Raw genomic sequence first — 22,234 nt, 5'->3', positions numbered from 1 at the left:
TGGCATACCCAACTTCCACACCTAACCCGAAGCTTATGGAGCGGGGTCACTTCGCTTCAGGTTGTCACCCCCATTTAGTGGGTGGTATCAATTTATTTATTTAGGTTCTTCTAGAACCCAGTCCACTTGGAACCGGTGTGGTGACTGACTGAAGTGGGTAGGGTTCCAGCTGCCCGTATGGAGCTAGGCTGTCCCACTATCCATGGCTATACAACCACTGGCCAAGGGCAACCTCTTCAACCAAAGCCAAGAGCTGACACACAGCAACGGAAATGTCACATACTGCAGAGGGCAGGGAATGAGTATTCTGGGTCCCCAACAAGGGGACCCAGTATGTTATTGCCCAAGTATAGGGTGGCACAAGGCCAAGTGGGCAGAGTGGTCCTGACAGCTTTGCCCTTGTGGCTCAGGACTCTGTCCTACAGACAGGAAGCACCCTCCCTGTTTATAGCGTGGGGCCGTCCCTTCACCGCTGCCAGGTGGACCTCCAACCCGAATCTAAGTTCATCACAACCAAAGGCAGTGAGAGGTCACCTTACCCGGAGTATACAGCAGGAAATCAACGGCTTGAGGAGCGGTCTCCCCGGCCGAAGGGTTAATCTTGTGTTTTAGGGTCTCCGAGGTTGTCTTTGGGACTGCCATGGGCACTGAAACGCAAGCACATGAGTGAGGTTACCAGACTCAAAGACGGTAGGACAGCCGCGGCATCCAACTTCAAACAAACAAAAAGCCCCGCATGCGGCCTGAAGGGGGCGCTTTTGGAAACCAGCGTTAGGGACAGTACCACCCATGATGCCCTCTGGCCTCATCCCTGATGGGGAGCAGGGCTAAGAAGGCAGCTGTCGTGTATGTTTTCCTGGTCGAACAGTACGCCACTGTGTCTAGGTCACCTTTTCTTTGAATATATATATTTTTTAGCATTTTGTGTGTGATGTGCACACCACAGCACACACGCGGAGGTCAGTGGACAATGAATGTGAGTCAGGTTCTCTCCAACCACGTGGACCCCAGGGGTTGAGCGCAGGTCATCAGACTTGGCAACGCGTGCCTTTGTGCAGGGGGAGCCATCTTCCCAGCCCTAGGCCGCAGTTCTTGACCCATTCACCTGTCTAGTTCCGTGACAAAGTCTCTGCAAATGGTGCCAGGATAAACGCTGGGTGACCCTTGCCTCTTTCTGCACACTCCACCTCTTGATTCCAGGCAGTTGCTGAAACCACCTTCCCTGGGGGTTTCTGGGACCACCTGCCGGGTTGAGGGATCCGTCCACTAACCCCCTGGGCTACCTCCTAGCCTCCCACCCCCATGGATCACCTGCCCTGCAGAGGAGACTATGCCTTAGGGACTTGCTGGTGGCTCTCCCCCTTTTCATTAAGCTTCCCATCTGATACGATTGCTATTGTCCTCGTTTCTCAAAAGAGACTGGAACAACAGAGTTCCGAGCTCCAACTGCTCAGGAAACCATGATGGGACCCTCTGCCGCTGCCTCTCCCCCTGCTCCCTAGGGTGCTCCTTTCATTTTGTGTATTTTTAGACCTTCCATCACAAGCGGCCTCGGCGCTTCCAAGTCAAGCTTGGGATCTCCCGTCTCGAGTCTTCACTTGGTTCAGCCCTGCCCTAGAAGGTATTTCTGGATTTCTTTTTTTTTTTTTTTTTGGTTTTTCGAGACAGGGTTTCTCTGTGTAGATTTGCGCCTTTCCTGGAACTCACTTGGTAGCCCAGGCTGGCCTCGAACTCACAAAGATCCGCCTGCCTCTGCCTCCCGAGTGCTGGGATTAAAGGCGTGCGCCACCACCGCCCGGCTATTTCTGGATTTCTTAAATCAGGGTTCGGAGCTCAGCCTTCTGTGACCTGAGCTCAGATGGCGCCTCCTGTGCCACAGGGAACAAGGTGACGAGGACAGAGCCTGTGCTGAGTGTTACCGTGGCAACTCTGTAAACTGTTTACGGAGGAGCTAGAAAGCAGGTCCACAAGCTGCTGGCAATGAGAAGGCCTTCCGTTTAAAGTTATATAAACAGCTCAAGTGCAGTGTTTATTTGGTTTTACTCCCATCTGAGGAAAAGAGCAGTTCTGTGGAGACCCAGGACGGTCAGCTAGAGCTCCGGGAGGGCTCCGTGGGTCTCCAGGCAACGTGGGGGCACCTGAGCCTCCTGGCTGCTGTCCCAGCTCGGGCAGGAGCGGGTTCTATGACCAGAAAGCGTCAGGGCCACACAGTCAGTGACAGACGTTACACAGGGCAAGATGAAGATATGCCGCCGAGGTGAGTGAGCACACAGCCTGGCCTGTTCTCTAATTCTTGGACAGCTGTTTTTAAAACCTGACGACACACCCAGGAGAGATTACACGGATCTGCACGGGCATTCACAACCGCCTTCGCCAGTCAGGAGGCAGATCCGACCTAAACGTCCACTACAGAAGAAGGGCGTAGAAAATGGACTACTGCCAAGGACACAGTGTTGTCGCCACCAAAGAAATGGAGGGCTGGGAGACGGCTCAGTGGGTTATGGGCTTGCCGAATAAAAATGAGGACCCGTGGAAAGCTGGGTGCAGGGGTGTGCCTCCGCAACCCCAGTATTCCTGGGGACAGACAGAGGGCAAAGATGGGAGACGCACCCCCACCCAGGAAGCTTGGGGGACAGCTAGCCTAACGTTCACAGCAGCAAACAAAAATGAGACAGCCCCCCACCTGAAGCAAGGTGGAAGGACACCTGAGGCTGTACTCCGACCTCCATACACACGCAATAGGTAACACACACACACACACACACACACACACACACACACACACACACACACATGCGCGCACGCGCACACGCACACACTCACAAATAGATATGCACACCACACACACCATACGAAGTAACGTTTCCTTAAAGGAGTTGAAGTGGCGGCACCAGCCGGCCCGTGAAGGAACTGAGGAAACACTGTACGGAGTCAGGAGGGCTCCCGAGGATGGGAAGCTCCGGGACAGAGGGGATCACAGAGATCGTGAGCCAACGGCCACCGGGAGCACAGGGGTGACGCTAAGCAGGTCTGAGAATTGCTCTTGCAGAGTGTGCGTGTCTCAGAGCCGTCACAGGGAGGGTGGCACCCCTCTGTGAGACCTTAAACTTAGCCACATCTTAAAGGGGTCCAGCATGAGAGGGACATCTCAGTATCAATAGGACCTGAATGGCGTTTGCAGACAGTCCTACTCCATCAACCTGTGTTCCGAAGCGAACTTCCTATTGTTTTAACGCCACACACTCTCTGTGGCCTCAAAAGGTTCTGCCTGGGCGAGATACTGAGTTTCAGGGTGGCCTATGCTAGAACAACCCCCTGTCTCAAACAAATAACAAAACAGCAAACAAGAGAACAATAGCGATGCCCAGAATAAATTAGGACCAGTGGGCGAGACTGCTCAGTGTTTAGACACTTTGCCCCCAAGCTTGACAATCTGAGTTCAATCCCGGAGACCCACATTGTGGAGGGAAGAGAGAGCTGACTCCATCAAGTTGTCCTCTGACCTCCACACACATGATGTGGCATATGTGCCCACACATCACACACACACACACACACACACACACACACACACACACACACACACACACACACCAAAAAAAACAAAAAAACAAAACCAAAGACAAAAACACCGAAAGAACTCCAAACCAAACCACACAACAAATGATAGCCGGGTGTGTAATCCCAGTGTTCAGGAGACTGAGGCAAGGGGACCGTGAGTTTAAGTGGGCTACACAGGAAGACCCTATTCTCCCGCCCCGCCCCAGGAGAGCAAGAGGTTTGGTGGGTTCTAACCAATAAATGCCAACCAGAGGAAAAGCTTGAGGCAAAGGCTTACAGCAGACAGAGGCAATGGCCTCTCAGAACTCACTCTCGTTCTTCATCTTGTCAAAGTAAGCCAGCTTGGAGGCGGCGGCGATGGCATTATGTGACTGCAGCGTGCCAACCACGGCATCCATCAGCAAAACGTTGGTCAGTGCTTGCTGGACGTACTGCGGGTCCTAGGGCGGAAGCAGATGTGTGTCAACCCAGCCCAAATCCTGGACGTCTCCTGATTTGGCTCCACTGAAGAAAACAGCACTTCTCGAAGAAAGAGCGAACGCTGGGGGGTCTGGAGTTTGGGTCGCACCGTCTTTTGCTCTGAGTTACAATACACTCTGATTCTGGACTCCTGGAGCCAGCACATTTTCCTCTCTACATGAGACAGGCAGGGACTCATGACTCCTCACCCCTGCCCAGCCACGCTAAGACAGCCACGCTGTGGCTGTACCCAGTGACAGGTGTGGGAAGAGCCCCGCCATGGCCTTTCGCCATGGCATAGCAGATCTGGCTAGGACAGAGACCACGGAATACAAAACCTCAGAGAGGACAGAGTCCACTCCCAATCCACGACAGGGAGTAACCCATCACAGGTGGCGGTTCCCCCGACCCCTGCCACCAGCCAGCCTGTTCCTTCTAAGATATTTCTCTGGCGACTGGTGAGGCGGTAAGTCTCTACATACCCTTATGACCAGTTCCTTTGTGAGTGTCCTCTGATCGTGGCCTTGGTCCATTGTTTTGGTTTGGTTATGTAATGGTTTGAGACATGGTCTTGCTCTATAGCCCAGGCTGGCTTTAAACTCCTGACCTTCCTAGCTTAGCCTCTTGAGTACTAAGACAATGGGTCCGTGCTAGCACACCTGGCTCGCGTAACATATGGCTTCCTCGCCATTTAGATGACAGGAACACGTCCCCCAACCCTACCCACCATTCACTCGGAAGACACCAGGGCGGAGGGTGCACAAAGGTAAACTGAGTCAGTGTGGGCCGCAGCCTGCATGTGCTCCTCCTCACACCAACCCCAAAGGCCGCATGGCCTGAGGTGGGGTCACGGTAGAACACTCCCCTGCCCAGCGGTACCGGGCCCGAGCTGCAAACTCTGGGTGCCCCCTTCAGGACCCGGTGCCACCCGTGCCCACGGGACCACCCCCATTCCAGACCTTGTGGTCGTCCGCCAGCTTCTTCCCGGCCCACATCTCCTTCACCATCAGGTGCCAGAGGTCACATTCAGACTTCAGGTTGGCCTCGAAGACTTCTTTCTTGGCCGCCGTCTTTATCTTTAAGGTGGGTATCTTCAGGAGGAGAAACGCCACTGTGGTGTTTTTGACTTCCTGCCGGAGGAAGAGGAGAGGAAGGCTCAGGGAAGCAGCCTGGGGTGGTGGCAGGAAGGGGAGGAGTGGCCGGAAGGCACGGCGGAGGGCAGGTTTTGCCACGCTGGGCACACGTGCCCCTTACAACCTTTCACTGTTCCCAGAGGGCTTCTGCAGCAACCCAGCCAAGCAGGCAGGGACTGCAGCTGCAGGCCCTGCGAGCACCCCAGTGGCCACTGGGCCTGGTCCTTCTTGCTGTGACCTCTCAGGAGTTGAGAGCCCGTGACACCCCCAACTCACCTCTCCTGGGCCTCAAGTTTGAGACAGTAATTGTAAATATAAGGCACAAAATAATATCATCAGGGCTGGAGGGATGGCTCAGGGGTTAAGAGCACTGGCTGCTCTTCCAGAGGTCCTGAGTCCAATTCCCACCAACTACATGGTGGCTCACAACCATCTGTAATGAGATCTGGTGCCCTCTTCTGGCCTGCAGGCATATATGTAGGCAGAACACTGTATACATAATAAATAAATCTTTAAATAATAATAATAATATCATCAGGGTCCCAATTCAGACCTTTTTTTGGGGGGGGGGGTGATTTGGTTTTTTGAGGCAGGATTTCTCAGTGTAGCCCTGGCTGTCCTGAAACTCACTCTGTAGACCAGGCTGGCCTCGAACTCAGAGATCTACCTGCCTCTACCTCCCAAGTGCTGGGATTAAAGGTGTGCACTGCCGCCGCCACCCACCTCCTTCTTTTTTTAGAGATAGGATCTCACTATGTTGCCCACACTGGCCTCAGACTTGCAGAACTCCTGCCTCTGCCTCCTGAGTGCTGGTATTAATGAAACAAACCAATACACCTGATTCAGACCTCCTCACTTTGGAGTAACGTAATGTGGCTGGGCATGGTAGTATACGCCTTTAATCCCAACACTCCAAGGCAGAATCAGGTGGATCTCTGTGGGCACTGCACAGTTCCAGGACAGCCAAGATTACATAGAGAGACCCTGTCTCAAAAAACTGGCCAACCAGGCTGGAGAGATGACTCAGAGGTTAAGAGCACTGACTGCTCTTCCAGAGGTCTTGAGTTCAATTCCTGGCAATCACATGACTCACAACCATCTATAATGAGATCTGGTGCCCTCTTCTGGTATTCAGGCACACATGCAGGCAGAGCACTGTATATGTAATAAAGAAATAAATCTTAAAAATAAATAAATAGGGGTTGGGGATTTAGCTCAATGGTAGAGTGCTTGCCTAGCAAGCACAAGGCCCTGGGTTTGGTCCTCAGCTTCGAATTTAAACAAACAAACAAACAAACAAATAAATAAATAGTGGCCAGGTGTGTGGTAGCACATGCCTATAATCCCAATATTCAGGAAGCTGAGGCAGGAAGATTGCAAATTCAAAGCCACCCTGGGCTACATAGCAAGACCCTGTCTCAAAAAAGCAAATTAAAATATAATATGAAAACTAATAATAAACAGCATGTGCCCAGAAACACAAGTAGACACTGTGGGACACACTGCTGTGGGACACAGTCGCTCAGTGGTCAGCATGTAGCCATCTCCCTGAGATGAATTCATTGCTAGTTTCCCATCTCTGGTGAGAAAGTCATAGCCAGCCTTAGTTCCTCCATACATGGTCACCGCAGTGGAATCGGGTGAGGAATACTGCCCCAGGGGCGCCACATCACCCCTACTTGAGAGCTGAGCAAGTTGGGGTAGAGGAAGAGGCACATAGGTACTGAAGGCCACTTGAGGTAAACAGCTCGGGGACCGGTTGCCTTCTGAGTCTCACCTCTATGTTCCTGAAGGTGGCGATCTCCACATAGCCCGGCCGCCCCTCGGGGAGCAGGAAGAGACGTTTCTGGGTCATGGCAATCTTGCCAACTCCACGATTGGTCTTCACGGAGCTGGACAGCTTGTACACACATTCATTCTTATCCAGATGGTCCATCAGCAGGGCAGGCAGGCTGACCTCCTGTGCCTCTGCCTCTGTCTCCTTCCAGCAGTTGTAGAAATCTCGGAACGTTTCGGGGTCGATCTGTTTCTCATGGCCTGAGTTTCACAAGAGAGAGAGTTCATCTGGCCTCATGCCTCACGCTTGCACTACCCAAGTCAGACAGCAGGTGGCACCAGTGCCCGGGACTCTCTGGATGGACCGTTTAGCTGAGGGCCTTTGCCTGGCCCAGCTTGTGGGGCAGAAGATTTAGGTAGAGGCCATCTGTCCCTTCTAGCCCACAGAGGAATGATCATCTGACCTACCACAGGTAGTCACAGTAACTGCCACAAGGGGACCTTTTTTTTTTTTTTAGACAAAGTTGTATGTTTCTGAGGCTGGCCTGGAACTCACTGAGCACCAGTACTTAGAAGCGCATAGAAGGCGCATTCTTCTGGGATACAGCCCTTGCTCACACTCGCTTCTAAGACCTACCTCCTCACGGTCCATGTCTAGCTTCTCACTGTCCACGTCTACCTCGGCCTGGTCCTGCCTGGCTTATGTGTCCCGAGCCTGTCTGTTGCTCTGTGTCCTCTAATGGGTCCAGGCCCTCCATCCTGCACAGGCCACGCTCCTCACTGTTGCTCTCACCACCCCGCTGCTGGGCTGCTTTTCTCGGGCCTCACGATTGCTTTCCTCAAGCATAAGTGGACCTTCCTGCTCCTCACTCAAACCTCTCCGGACTGTTCAACCGTACCAGACCTCGAGTTCCCCCAGACTGTCCTCTCTTCCCTTTCACGGCTCACACTCCAGCCATACCAAGCACTGCCCCCAAGCAGGCCACGGTTGTGTGCCTCCCTATCGACTCATCCTAACCGTCATACCAGAACATCCCACCTCCTCCTTCAACACCCAGGAAAACAGCCCCATGCAGCCTGCCTTCCCTAACACTGCAGGAACAGCCCATGCAGCCTTCCCTAACACTGCAGGAACAGCCCATGCAGCCTTCCCTAACACTGCAGGAACAGCCCATGCAGCCTTCCCTGACACTGCAGGAACAGCCCATGCAGCCTTCCCTGACACTGCAGGAACAGCCCATGCAGCCTTCCCTGACACTGCAGGAACAGCCCATGCAGCCTTCCCTGACCATGCAGGGAACAGCCCATGCAGACGTCCCTGACACTGCAGGAACAGCCCATGCAGCCTTCCCTGACCATGCAGGGAACAGCTCATGCAGCCTTCCCTAACCATGCAGGGAACAGCCCATGCAGCCTTCCCTGACCATGCAGGGAACAGCCCATGCAGCCTTCCCTGACCATGCAGGGGACAGCCCCATGCAGCCTTCCCTGACCATGCAGGGGACAGCCCATGCAGCCTTCCCTGACCATGCAGGGGACAGCTCATGCAGCCTTCCCTAACACTGCAGGAACAGCCCATGCAGCCTTCCCTGACCATGCAGGGGACAGCCCCATGCAGCCATCCCTACAGCCTTCCCTAACAACACAGGTCCTGTTGGCCCACACCCACCAACTGCGCACATCCCTCCCTCGGCACCAGTGAATTCACCCAGCAGCCCGGACCAACACTGACCCTCCCTCCACGGTACACCGAGGTGAGACTCCAGCTCACCCCATAGCCACAGCCTGTGGCAGCCACACTCGCCAGGCCTGTGTACACACTAGGAAACTGAAGTAGGGATTATGAACCCTGGCCGCTGGCCGCTGGTCCCTGCTTATGCAGAACCTTGTGTCCCTGTGCCCAGCCTCCAGAGGCCCGGGTCTGGGCTGGACGAAGTCCCACTGGGTCCACCTCACCATTCCCAGGTGGTAACAGTGTCACGGTGACAAGTGTCTGGTACATCTGTTTTGCTGCCACAGTGGGGTGGGTGAGCACACAGCCATGTGTAAGGGAATGACTATGTGCAGGCTGTGAAGGATGGGAAAGGTTCCAGGGGAAATTTCCAAATAACAAGGGCAGCTGAGGCCTCAGGAAGGAGGCCCAACAGGAAGGTCTACCCTCAAGCTGTAAGGTAGCACAGGACAGTCTCATGGGGACCTCCACCAGGTGGCGCCATTTTCATTTTTTTTTCCTGCTTTCTCTTTCAAGGTAGTTGAATAACATGTATTTTAAATTCTTTTTTCTCTTCTCTTGCAGAGCTTGGGATTGAACCCAGGGCCTTGCCCATGCCAGGCAAGTGTTCCACTGTGCTACACCCCAAGCTCCATGTAAGCCTTGAAGTGGAAAATAATTTCACAAGGGGCGGAGGTATGGTACCCATCTGTATGACGTGGAGGGGTGACCCCACGCACGGGACAAGCCTCTGCAGGCTCCTGCACCGGACAGGGAGTTCAGTGAGGTGACCAACAGCTTGAGTCATCCCCTCCCCCATAAAACTGTGGCCCAGAGTCCTCCACCTTACAAACACTGAGGTCTGCGGCCTGTTAGGGTTCAGACTGACTGAGCTGGGATCATCCATCAGATATCATGTAAGACAGGCTGGCAGTCACACAGAGTGCAAGGAAGCGCCCAGAAAACGGAACAGGGGAGGTAGGGGCAAGAGCAGCAAGCCACACCATTGCTTGAGAGAGCGAAAGAGCCAGGGACTCTTCGTGGACATCCTTCGGGACAGACCCTCTGGGCACCCACACCACAGCGGGTCATCAGAGCCGCACACAGTAAGGCCCGTGCAGCCAGCACCCCAAAATGTCCTCGGATAGACAAGTGGCCCGTCCTTGAGGGTGAGGGGCTAGTATGCTCTGGACATGCTGAGTGGGAACAGCAAGACTAAGGACACCCCATTAGATGGAAAACAGACCTCTTGCGCCTGCAGCCAGCACCCCAGCGAGCTATGGGTACCCCACTGCCAGGACTACAGCAAAGGACCCAACTCCAAGCGATGGTGCCCTCCCTCCCGCTGTGCACACACCCACAGCCACTGTGTGCACACACGGACACCCACAGGCTCAGTTGTCTCACAACCCCCCGATAGTCTTCGGGCGCATGACAGTCATGCCCACAGAATGCCCATTCCCTGCCTCCGATGTCTCCCAAGGGCGCCACCGTGAACCCCCATCCTGTCACCCACCAACCTCGAGAGCCCAGCCCCAGCTCGTCCCAGCATCGCGCAGGCCGCGTCCCCATCGGAGCTGGCTACAGACACGCCACGCTGAAGCGACACACTGAGGTGGCACTCCCGTGAGCTGCCGGGCAGACTGTGTGCTCCTGCCAGCGGCGGACTTCCCAAGAACGAACGTGAAAATGTGAATGATCATTTTAAATACAATCTCAACTGTCGTCTTTTTTTTTTGGGGGGGGGGGTCAGTCAGTGGGGTTTTTTGTTTGTTTGTTTTTTGGTTTTTCGAGACAAGAGTTTCTCTGTGTAGCTTTGCGCCTTTCCTGGAACTCTCTTTGGAGACCAGGCTGGCCTCGAACTCACAGAGATCCGCCTGCCTCTGCCTCCCGAGTGCTGGGATTAAAGGCGTGCGCCACCACCTCCCAGCAAGTCAGTGGGTTTTGAATCCAGGGTCTTACTCATACCAGACAAACTCTCTATCAAGCTATGTCCCAGCCCTCAAGTGTATTCTTGTATCTTACAAGTTCACTCCAAGATGGGAACAGTTTTGCCAAAATTTTGTCTTTCAGCTCAGCCACTTGACTGAAATACACATACAGTCACCGCAGTGACAACAGGGTCCTGCCCCCCTCCTGGGACACTTCCCTCCCTAAGGAACCACATAAGTAAAGGCCACAGGACAGCTCCTCACTGGCCGGGTCCAGGGTAAAACAGATGCTCAGCTGCTACTCACTTCCCAGGCTCTCTGGTAGCGAGGTGGTGATGTCACATGCCACCACTTGCAGAGGAAGAAGAAAGAGAGACAGGTGCCTGGCCGTGGTGGCGCACACCTTTAATCCCAGCACTGGGGAGGCAGAGGCAGGCGGATCTCCGTGAATTCGAGGCCAGTCTGGTCTACAAAGTAAGTGTCAGGACAGACAGGGTTTCACACAGAGAAACCTTGTCTCAAAACAAACAAACAAACAAACAAACAAACAAACAAACAAACAAACAAAAAGCAGGCTCTCTTCCCTCACCAGCCATTGAGTAACTAGGTGACCAGACCAGACCAGGGCTGTGAAGGAGACAGAGGCACCACCAGGCATGCCCGGCTTGCTGCCGGGTGAGAAGAATAACCCTATGGATCTGAATCACTCCGTTTCAGGCCACTGTGCACTGGACTCCGCAGTGCACAGGGGGCCCACGGGGCGTTCACATCCTCATGAGGTCACACAGTGGGAAGAGGAAAAGTACACAGAGCCCTCAGAGTCTCCCCGTGAATGCCTTGTCTCCCTTCACACGCTAGCACACCTGCAGTTATCTGCAGCCTCTAGCTCCCAGGCAGTGCAGGCTCCCCCACAGAAGCCCTGCTGCACCTGGCTAGTGACAGGTGGCCCGCCATCTCCATCTCCCCCCACAGACAGTCATTCCTCAGGCCTGTGTGTATCAAGTCTCTTCTGTAAGTGACATGGTGTTAGCACCATGTACACGCTCCCGTGTGCTCCAAGACCTTTCAGGGTTGCGTGCCCAACACCACGGAGGTTCGAGTTTACTGCTTGAGAAATGATGAAAACGTCTGCCTGCTGGGTGGCGGTGGCACACGCCTTTAATCCCAGCACTGGGGAGGCAGAGGAAGGTGGATCTCTGTGAGTCTGAGGCCAGCCTGGGCTACAGAGTGAGTTCTAGGACAGCCATGGCTGCACAGTGAAATCCTGTCTCAGAGAAAAAAAAAAAAAATCTGCCCGTGCTCACTCTCTAAATATTTTCTCTCCAAATATTTTCTATCTGCAATTGGTGGAGTCTGTGGAGGCAGAACCTGTGGATGGGCTGACGGGACTTGACTGGCCAGCAGAGTCCAGTGAACGCAAAATTCAAGAGTCTCGGCAGGTAGGAAGCGCACTCGGGTCCAAGCCTTCCTGCAGGAGTACACGGTCAGCCCACACATGCTCTGCAATGCTCAGAGCTCTATCGGGGGACACCCGGGGTGCCCGCCCTGGCAAGGAGAAGATGTCCAGAGCACAGGAAGCCCACTCACAAGTCAACAGCGGAGAGAGAGCTGTCCCAACACACAACTCAGGCAAAGGCTGAGATTATGACTCACGGAGAGAAGCCAGGATGGGGACAGATGGTTGGGGACACCAGCTGGGCAGTGCTAGCTCACATTAGACAAGAAGACCGCTGTGACGAGGCGCTTACTGCTAGGGGGGGTGGGGGGGGTCAGCACACAGTTGGGGTGCTGACACTTGGCCCAACCAAGCTTCTGGCTCTAAGCGGAGGAACCAAGCCACCCAGACTCTAGGGACAGGTGTCAGGACCCTCCCTTTCAGTGTCTGGAAAGGCAAAGTCATAGGACGCCTCTCAGTTACCAGGGGGCAGATGAGCAATGCTTCCTCCCACGTGGCCAGCAGACAGGCAGAACAGATGAACCTGTCGGTCCGGGTAACACAGATCAGGGAGAAATAAAATAGATCCCAAACTTCCACAGACGGCGGGACACAGTCCGTGAGTGTGAAACGTCACCTGGGTGCTGTCGGGAGACAGCTCGTCATCAGAGATTTTGAGCGGAACGGAAAGCAGTACCTAGGGGTTGGGAACAGCGCCTCACTGGACACACAGAGCATAGCCAAACCCAGGAAACAAGGGCCCTGTGGTAAAGAGTACCAAGGCCGGCCGGGCAGTGGTGGCGTACGCCTTTAATCCCAGCACTCGGGAGGCAGAGCCAGGCGGATCTCTGTGAGTTTGAGGCCAGCCTGGGCTACAGAGATCCAGGAAAGGCGCAAAGCTACACAGAGAAACCCTGTCTTCAAAAACAAACAAACAAACAAAAAAGAGTACCAAGGCCTTTTTAATCAGGTGGGTTGCCCTGGCACCTGGCACTGTGCTTCTGTGTGTGTGTGTGTGTGTGTGTGTGTGTGTGTGTGTGTGTGTGAATTCTTCAGCTGAGCCACAGCTGTGCGGCCAATGCGCGGTCATTGGGTCAGATGCATCTGCAGAGCCAGCCAGCCTCATGGAGAACTCAGCCATGCTGTATCACGCAACGTCACCTGCAGCTCTGGGTCTGAACATGTGTGCACTTGGTGCTGTGCATTCCGTCATGCCACAGAACACCAGCGAAAGCTGCCCAGAACACCGTGACTGACTCGGACTTGAAGCTGCTGGATGTTCCGAGTGATCATGTCTTTAGCACACAAGGTTTTCTGCTCTTACAGACACGCACTGGCTTAATTATGGGAAACGGAGACTTCTAGTATCTTCTTACTGTCATTACTCAGCAGGTAAATAGCAAATTCGAATATCTTTGCATTGCATTGTCTTAGAATATTTTACTCTACAAATTGCTTTTTTAAGCTTGAGTTGCTGATTTGAACTTCATTTAAAGAAAGTCATTAAGTGAATCTTGACTTGGGATTCAGAAATTTAAACAGTTTCTGAAACTAACCTAAAAGTACGTCTACCTTTTTTTCCTAAATATTTATACAAAGTGGGATTCTAAGCATTGATGATTACAAAATCAAAATATCAACTTTCAGAAACACCAAAGATGGGTTGTGCCTTACAGAATCAAATTTTCAGCTAAGATTTTATAAGATTTAATTTTTTTTCTTTTAAGACAGGGTCTCACTCTATAGCCCAGGTTGACCTAGAACTTACTATGTTGTCTAGGCTGGCCTTGAACTCACAGTTCCTCCTACCTCAGTTTCCCAAGTGCCAAGATTGCAGGCACCAGCCACAATGCTCATCTTCAAGATTTAATTATTGGCCAGGCACGGTGGTGCATTCCTTTAATCCCAGCACTCAGGAGACAGAGGCAGGTGGATCTCTGTGAGTTCGAGGCCAGCCTGGTCTACATAATGAGTTCCAGGACAGCCAGGGCTATATAGCAAAACCTTGTCTAACAAACAAAAAAAAAACAAAAACAAAAACAAAAAAACTTTCTATGTAAAAATTAACAAGTACATTCATCTTATTACTCTGGAAATTTGCTTTCTTTCTTTTTTTTTTTTTTTAATAAAGATTTCATTCACCCCAGGCTGTTCTCAAACTCATTATGTATCCAAGCATAACTTTGAACCTCTGATTGTCCCATCTCCCCGATCTAGTGCTGGGATTACATGGGATTACAGGTATGAGCCACCGTGCCTGGTTTATTCTAGGCACTGGGGGTAGATCCCAAGCTTCAAGTATGCTAGCCAGGCACTCTGCCAACTGAGCCACATCTCAGCCCTGCTTTTGTTTTTTTAATCAGTGTTAATATTTTACCGTATACAACATAATTATATTAAAATGCATTTCTTGATGATTATCAGTTAATATTTGTTTTGCACACTTGATTCATATTCCTAAACACCTGGGTCTCATGGAAGATTCTTGAGTGAAAGTGGTCACCAGTGCAAGTTCAAGAAGCCCTGGCTTAGGCAACAGTGACAAGAAAAAAAAAAAAAAAGCTTGTCTATGTACGGTGCAGACACAGCTCTTTTTTTGTTGTTGTTGTTTTTGTTTGTTTGTTTGTTTTTTGTTTTTTTGAGACAGGGTTTCTCTGTGCAGCTTTGCGCCTTTTCCTGGAACTCACTCTGTAGCCCAGGCTGGCCTCGAACTCACAGAGATCCACCTGCCTCTGCCTCCCGAGCACTGGGATTAAAGGCATGCGCTGCCGCCGCCGCCGCCGCCGCCCGGCTTCTTTTTTATACTTTCAATCTTAGTTGGTCGAGTTGTAACTATAGACCCGCAGGCCCAGAGCACATCAGTACCCAGGGCCGCTGTGGGGTCCTCTTACCCACGGTCAGTGCGTCAAACAGGCGGTGGATGATGACAGTGTCCTTCACAATCCCCGACTCCTGGACCCGCTTCACGAAGTCACTCAGCTGCATGTGCTTCTTGGGCAGTTCGAAGTTCTTCACGGCGTCATCTGCTTTGGGGGCCTCGCCCGGCTTGTCCAAGACCTCTGTGATGAGCCGCTTAAGCTCAGGTGTCCGCTCAGCCTGGGTCCGCTCGGAGGCCGACATGGATTCCACCATGCTCTTCACAAGATCGGCCGGGAAGATCCCCAGGTCAGTCTTATACAGGTTCTGGAAATCCAAGAGGGCACTCAGCAGCTGGCCCTGCATCACATGGATAAGGCCACGCAGGTAGATGTACCTGGCCAGGAGCAGAGAGTCACCAGGGCCCAGCAGGCCCATGGCCTTGCTCAGGAGAGTGGTGAGGTCTGTGTAGTAGGCCTGAACACACTGGCTCATCAGTGGGAAATGGATCTCGGGGATCTTGAAGGTATATGTTGACTTAGGGGTCACTTTGAGAACTGGAAAAAAAAAAAAAGGAAAAAGGCATGTAATTAGCATGGTCCTGGAAAAGGCGGAGAGGCACCCATCACCTCACGGTGTGCTTTGGACAAGAACCCATGTGCCTCTTCCAAGCCATTCCCGATACCCCAAGGGTGAAGAAGAGCCCGTTCTGTTCCCAGAGTAACAATAACTAGTCTCCACGGGGCAATTATGCTTTTAAAACTATGAATCCTAAGTGAAAATGCTGGGGATGGGCTCTGCAGATTAAGCTCATAATAACCGAAGCCAAGTTACCCCTGCCGAGCAGGGCTCAGTCTTCGGAAGCCTTTGTCACCTGAACAGTGGCTCTGGGCAGTGGTAGCACAGGGCTCCTGCCGCATAGATGCAGAAGGTGAGGACTGAGGGGACCAGAGCTCCTGCGTGCCACAGGCAGATTTAAACCAGTTCCCTCCAAAGTGTGATCCAAAGACACTAATCAGGAGTTGAAGTTCCTCTCCTTCCTTCCGGGAGCTCCCTTGGGACAGGGGACCAGAGGCAGTAATGAGGCCATGCACACCAATGCCGGGGTGGTGCCTCAGATGGAGGCTGGAGGAGGGTGGAGCCTGCGATGGCTGAGGGGTGGGAGGGGGTGGGGGTGGGGGTGGGGGTACGTGTCCCAAATGAAGACAGAAAAGGTAGGCTGTGTCCCAGAGTCAGTGTGCATATGCCTGCCAAGCCTGGGAAGGAACAGCAGGGCCAGGAAGGGAACTGGTCTGCTTGGGGGGGGGGGGTGTGTCACACAGCCAGGAAGCAGCTGCAAAGGGGTTCACACCTCTGAGCGCTGGGACATTTTCATGTGCATACTGTCTCTGCCAGACAGAAACTCTCTGGGGACTCACAGCTTCCTGGAGATACCTGCAGCCTGAGCTAGGGGCAGCAGCCATCAAGGGCCTGGCCCCCAACGGTTTCTCCCCCCCCACCCCCCATTAAGGACTCAGTGGGGCTCAGAGTACAGGTAAATGATGTAACACAGAACAGGGCGTGCCTTAAGAAGTTCACACAGAAATGCAACGTGACTCATAAAAATCTAACTGCACCCTTTAGGAAGGGACTGCATCTACATAGGAGCATCCCATCACACATCCGCAAATACAGACATGCGCTATATGCATAACACATGCATGCATGCATGCACACGCACACACAAGGCAGTGGCGGCATGGACACAAACTAATCTTTTAAAAAATAGTTCTTTTTTTTTTTTTTTTTTTTTCTATTTTTACGCAGGCAGGGTTTCAGTCTCACAATGATCACACTCCCTGAAATCCAGGAGGCTGGCCCCAAACCCACAAGCACCAATCCGGCCCCGGCCTCCCGAGATGCTATGTTACAGGCGTTTGCCACCACACCTGGCCAAAATAGTTTAAAATCTTAAACACATTCCCTGCCCCTGAACCAGGCTATGATCTGTCGGCTTCAGTGCTGGGAGAGCACACGCAGGAGGGGAGCGGCTGGACCTGCCTGGACTGCTGCTTTTACTGCTGGAGGTGTCCATGATCCGAAGCGACGAGTTCCTGGGTGGCAGTTCAGGCAGGGAGATATCCTGCAGGTTGGGCATGCTGACCACCATGCGCCTGTGGGTGATGTGCAGGGGCGAAACCTTCCTGGAGGCCATCTTCTCCACAGTAGGTCTCCTTGGACTTATAAGCATCCTGTCTATCCTAGGGAGAAGCAAACGTTCACTTCATGGGCACAAAGTGTGAGTCTCCACTACCCACCGCACCCAGGGTTAATGAGCAAGGTGACGGAGCCACGTGCAGGGTGAGAGCCTGTCACTAGGTCCAGCCTCAAGCAGCTCTAGGGGAAAGGACAGAGGGGTCTCGGGGAGCCCACAATTCCAGAGACGGACAGGGCTGATACACCCACAAAATCAGGAAAAGCACCAGGAAAGGGCAGGGGGAAAAACAGGCTTCTTGAATGGGGAGCATGGGAAGAAAGTGAAGACGGACAGAGACTGGGGTGTGGGACAGGATGCCGGGCCAGGCACACAAAAGCCGCCCCCGGGAAACAGGGACACACAGAGGAGGCTCTGTATTTGAAGGTTCTCGGTGAATTGCTCAATAGCCTGCCAACTGATCATTTGTATGTCCAAATAAAACTGTGACCCATGAGCCCTCGGGCCCCAGAAAGCCATGGACATGGGACAGAGTGAGGCACCTGTCCTCCTCTGACTGGGTGTCGAGGTCCATCCGAGCAAAGGCGTCCATCCTGCCGCTGAGCCGGGCCTTCAGGAAGGAGTGGAACATGTAGGTATCCAAAACCTGCATGTGAGAAGAGCTGTCTGTCATGCTGTGCTCATGGTCCTCTGGCCTCCATCCAGAGCCTACAGCAGCCCCACTGAGGGACGACCTCTCCTGCACAGGCTCTGGGCTGGAGCCCGTGAAAACAGGGAGTTTCGCAATCAGTTCTTTTTACACTTTATTTTTCTTAACCACGTGTCTGTGGGTGTGTGCACATGAGTGCAGATGCCTGCAGAAGCCAGAGGGGGTCAGATCCCCCTGGCTCTGAGACTGTGGTGTGAGTCACCCAAGGAGGGAGCTGAGGACTGCAGCCACAAAGACCAGTATGCACTCTTAACCACTGAGCCATCTCTCCAGGGCTGCAACTGGTTATTACGTACTCGGAGGCGGCTCCTCACCTGCACATGGAAAAACTTAAAAGTTAAGAAGCCCAGGGCACCTGTAATGGTGTGTGCCCCTGGCCCCAGGGGCCTCTGGACATTCCACAGCACTCAGACTGGCTCTCTCTGCTTTTGAAGTCTTCCTTGGCCAGGTCAAGAATAAGACAGCCCCCAGGTCTTGACTCCACGGGATATGTGGGTATGCCATCTGGTTATGAAGCTCTCGGACTACAGGCGACCCCAAACGTAGGCAAAAAAAAAGGAGGTAAAAGGTGCCCAGATCTACCTGGGAGGATGGGGGTCCAGAAAGATCCACGCCAGGAACCCAAAGGCAAAGAGTGTAGGAAGGAAGATGCAGGAAAAAAAATAGGTCACGTAAAGATCGAAGGTAGCACTCTGTGAATAGCTAGAGGACCCAGAGCTAGTATGGATAGCCTTGTCCGAGATGGGCAGGACCACAAACTGACCTGGATCACTATAAGAGAGCCGAGGACACCAGGAGGGTCACAGGGCAGAAAAGGAGATCCACACAAGATCCACGTGGAAGTCACACCATTACATTTACTCCGTGGATGGGTTAACCTGTACCCTGGAGACAAGCGTCTCTTCCCACCTCAGAGGGGTCAAAACAAACCCCCCAGGGGCTCCACAGGGATGCCCGCCAGATCGAAGCTCTGTGTGCGTTGTATGATGGACAAACCAGTCATTGAGGGATGGGCAGAAACAGTGGGCTCCACCTCGAGCCTAGGATAATGTCAAGGAAGCTACTGAGGAACGGCCAAGGTCAGAAAGGGCCAGCAGCGCTCAGAGCAGCGTGGCAGCGGCAGGAAGGGCCGAGCTCTCCTCACGGACAGAGCAGAGGCTGCCTAGGCTGGAGGGCGGTGACAGGGAAAGGGGACTGATGCACACCCAAGCACGCACGTGTGCCACCGCCCATCAAACCCACATGCTTAAACCTCGTGTCTCTGGTTTAAAACACGCTATGCTCCAAAGCTAATTTAAAAATGAGGCAGCCAAGGAAAGAAAGCCAGACAAAAACAAACTTTCTGAAAAAGCAAATTCAATTGATAAGACATTTCTAGATCCCCAAAAACCACCTTCGAGAAATGTTTCAACAAAGAGGAGGAAGCGGGTGGTGCCACCCAAGCCCTGCCCACTCACCTGCTTATAAAACTGCTGGTCCCCTGCTGCTCGCGTCTTGAGAAACTCCTCGCTGTTGAACACGCGGTGCTCATAATTCAAGTGGTTCTTCACTTCCCTAGCCAAGAGAAGGTGGGCCGTGGGCTGAACCACCACAGACGTGCAAAAACACGCTGTCTAGCGGCAGAGTTATGCCAAGAAATACGTTCCTCACGACTTACTGCATCCCCGGAAAGACAGCATCAGGATGGACTATGTGGCCGCCATCACTTCAACAACTAGGGAGAAGCTGGGAGACAGTGTTGCCGCGCCTCCTGGAGCCTCAGCTCTTGATGCCAATTGAGACTCAATAATCAGCTATCGGGCTGGTCACTTTGGGGGTAGAGGTTGCATGCCGCCAACCCTTCAGCCACCAGCCTGTCCCAGACAAGCCTCTCCTCCACTCCATAACCTGTCTCGTGTGATAAGCTCATGGGACTTCAGTTTACAATCTCCCCAAGCCAAGGTGACATTCTATAAACAGTCGATGGCCAGCAGAGTGAGGGAGGTGGATGTGTCTGGTGCCGTCCTTCCATTGTGAGTGAAAATGCATTCATCTAGGGATACAGAGTTTTACAGTCTGGAATCGTATTTTCTTGTTGCTTGGTTTTGGGGTTGGGGGGGAATAGTCTCATATAGCTCAAACTGGCCTCCAACTCAGAGGACAGTCTTGCAGTACCGAACTTCCTACCTCTGCCTCCTTCCCAAATTCTGGGGTCACAGATGTGCACCACTATGCTAGGCTAGAAAGTATTTTGTTGTTGTTCTAAAAAATAAATAAATAAAGATAACTGACCACCTCAATCATAAAAGATTTGTCTCCAAAGAATGAAAGAAACATATACCTAGGACCACACTTTGAGCAAAGAAATAATGCAGTCCGTCTCCGACATGCTACCTCATTAGTTTCCCTAATAAATTTGCTTTATGTAAGTGGAGACATGGGAAAGACAAGGCTGTTTAAGTTTCAGTTTGGAAATAATCAGAGCACTGAGAACAGCGCAGCTCTGTGCTAACCCCTCTTGAGCAGACGCCCCTTCAGAACAGACCAGAGCCTATATCACAGCCTCCTTTGCCACGGATGCAGGGAGCAAGCGGCCAGAGGGGGAAGGACGCTGTTGGAGAAAGAGAAGAGCTGGAAGGAAGAAAAGGCCCCAGGCGGTAATAGAATTCCTTAAGTGACGATCGGTTTCTGTGCGGTGTCACAGTCCACACACAAACTTGACTACTAGCTGATGCCAGTCCAGGGCTTAGGTAGCGCCGGCACACACCAGGCAGCGGGCCATGGTAAAGAGCCTCCCAGCAGTAAAGCCCGCACACTCATCTGTCCTGAGTGCCTTGGATGCTGCACCATCCGGTGTCTGAGTCCCGTGGAAATGACCAACTAACTCTCTCTTCACAGCTCCTAGAACAGACCCTCCCTTGACTGACCCTGAGCCCTCAGCCAGAGCACATAGACGCTGACCGGGTCTCCAGGCACCATCTTCCAGGAAACAGCCATCCGAGTGGCCAGTACTGAGAGAGACAGGTGGTCAAGGCTGGGAGAGGGCTGGGCAGGGCGGAGACTGGCTGGTCTGGTCGTGAGGAAAGGCTGGGGAACGAGCTCAGTGGCCGATCCTAGACGCTGTGGTGATCTCTAAAATACCTGAAGATGCCGACGAGCAGCTGGAGGGCGATATGCTGGATCTTGCAGTTGAGAGTCTGCTGCCAGGCTCGGCGGCGGGCGAGGCCCTCATTCAAGTCTGTGCTGGAGCTCAGGTGGGCGAGATGCAAATCTGGGTGCAGCTGGAGGCTCTGGACTCTGGAAAAAGGCAGAGCAGAAGCTGAGTGTGACGTGAGCAGCAGCCAAATAGACAGGTAGTTTAAGGTGCTCTGATGCCAGTCAACAACGTGGAAGAGCATTCAAAACTTGGGGCTGGAAAACTTTATCCACCTCCAGATAGCACCACATGAAGGCCTTGCTTCAGACCCAGGACTGTCTAAAAAGAGAAGACCTTCTTCCAGGACACAAGGCACTTCCTGCCTCAGGGCTGCCAGGAGGATCAACCACAGCTACCCGGCAGCATCCCCTGCCCAGGTAGGATCAGAAGCCACTGTGTGCCCTGCTTTCCATGTCCTGAGTGCGCCACCATTCATCGCCCGGAAGGGAGTTGGTCAATGGCTCATCTGCGGGTCCTCAAGCACAGAAAGGGACTCGCCCAGAGCCACCACCAAGCCTGGGACCTGGCCTTCCCATCACCGCTCAAGCCCGTGTTTTGAGAGGGACTTAGGGATGTAGCCCTGGGCACCATCCTTAGCATTTCAAGGATATGAAATTTAACCAAGAGGAGGCTCTAGGCATCAGCAAACAAGCCTGCCATTTTTGTTTCTTTCTTTCTTTGTTTGTTTTTGTTTTTCGAGACAGGGTTTTTCTGTGTAGTTTTGGTGCCTGTCCTGGATCTCGCTCTGTAGACCAGGCTGGCCTCGAACTCACAGAGATCTGCCTGCCTCTGCCTCCCAAGTGCTGGGATTAAAGGCGTGTGCCACCGCTGCCCAGCCAGCCTGCCATTTTAAACAGACAGAAGCAACACACATTTGTTCCACAAATGTTCCTCGCGTACCCACTGGAGGCCAGGCACAGTCCCGAGTGTGGACCGGACAGAGGCCCTACTCCGTGGAGCCTGTGACAGAATAGAGGGAAACAGAAAGCAGAGAAGTCCGCTACAGAACAGGAGGTGACAGAGGGCCAGCAGAGATCCCATGGGGCGAAGCCATGAATGTGAGAAGGTCAGCCTATTCGAGGACAGTGCTCCTACAAGACGGTTGTACAAGACCCTGCTTTGTGAGAAGAAAGACATGTGGTGGTGGGAGCCCCTGGGGATGAGGTGGAGGAGAGGCTCTTGGGTACCCACAACCCTCCATGAGCACAGTAAGCTTGCAGGGCCCAACCTGGACCATAAGAGGCTGGTGCAGGTTGGGGTGGTGCTCTGGGTTCGTTCCTAACGTACTGAGGAG

At 53.0% G+C, this 22,234-nt stretch overlaps 1 protein-coding gene across 2 annotated transcripts in view; it reads right to left on the bottom strand.

Moving 5' to 3' along the window:
* Dennd3 (DENN domain containing 3) overlaps positions 1–22,234 on the bottom strand; it is a 52,788-nt gene that overhangs the window by 7,802 nt on the left and 22,752 nt on the right. For both annotated transcript variants that reach the window (XR_006066149.2, XM_006989200.4), the window contains exons 9-17: positions 20,886–21,041; positions 19,223–19,319; positions 17,599–17,702; positions 16,903–17,102; positions 14,898–15,419; positions 6,931–7,190; positions 4,980–5,150; positions 3,872–4,001; positions 540–647 (exon numbers count right to left, since the gene is read on the bottom strand). Coding sequence is in view for 1 of the 2 variants with exons in the window: in XM_006989200.4 (XP_006989262.1) it covers positions 540–647; positions 3,872–4,001; positions 4,980–5,150; positions 6,931–7,190; positions 14,898–15,419; positions 16,903–17,102; positions 17,599–17,702; positions 19,223–19,319; positions 20,886–21,041 (1,748 nt within the window). In the remaining variant the exon portion in view is untranslated. The remainder of the gene's footprint in view (positions 1–539; positions 648–3,871; positions 4,002–4,979; positions 5,151–6,930; positions 7,191–14,897; positions 15,420–16,902; positions 17,103–17,598; positions 17,703–19,222; positions 19,320–20,885; positions 21,042–22,234) is intronic.

This window comes from Peromyscus maniculatus, chromosome 20, assembly GCF_049852395.1.
Source record: "Peromyscus maniculatus bairdii isolate BWxNUB_F1_BW_parent chromosome 20, HU_Pman_BW_mat_3.1, whole genome shotgun sequence".
Taxonomy (NCBI): domain Eukaryota; kingdom Metazoa; phylum Chordata; class Mammalia; order Rodentia; family Cricetidae; genus Peromyscus; species Peromyscus maniculatus.
This window is presented reverse-complemented; position numbering and strand designations above follow the sequence as displayed.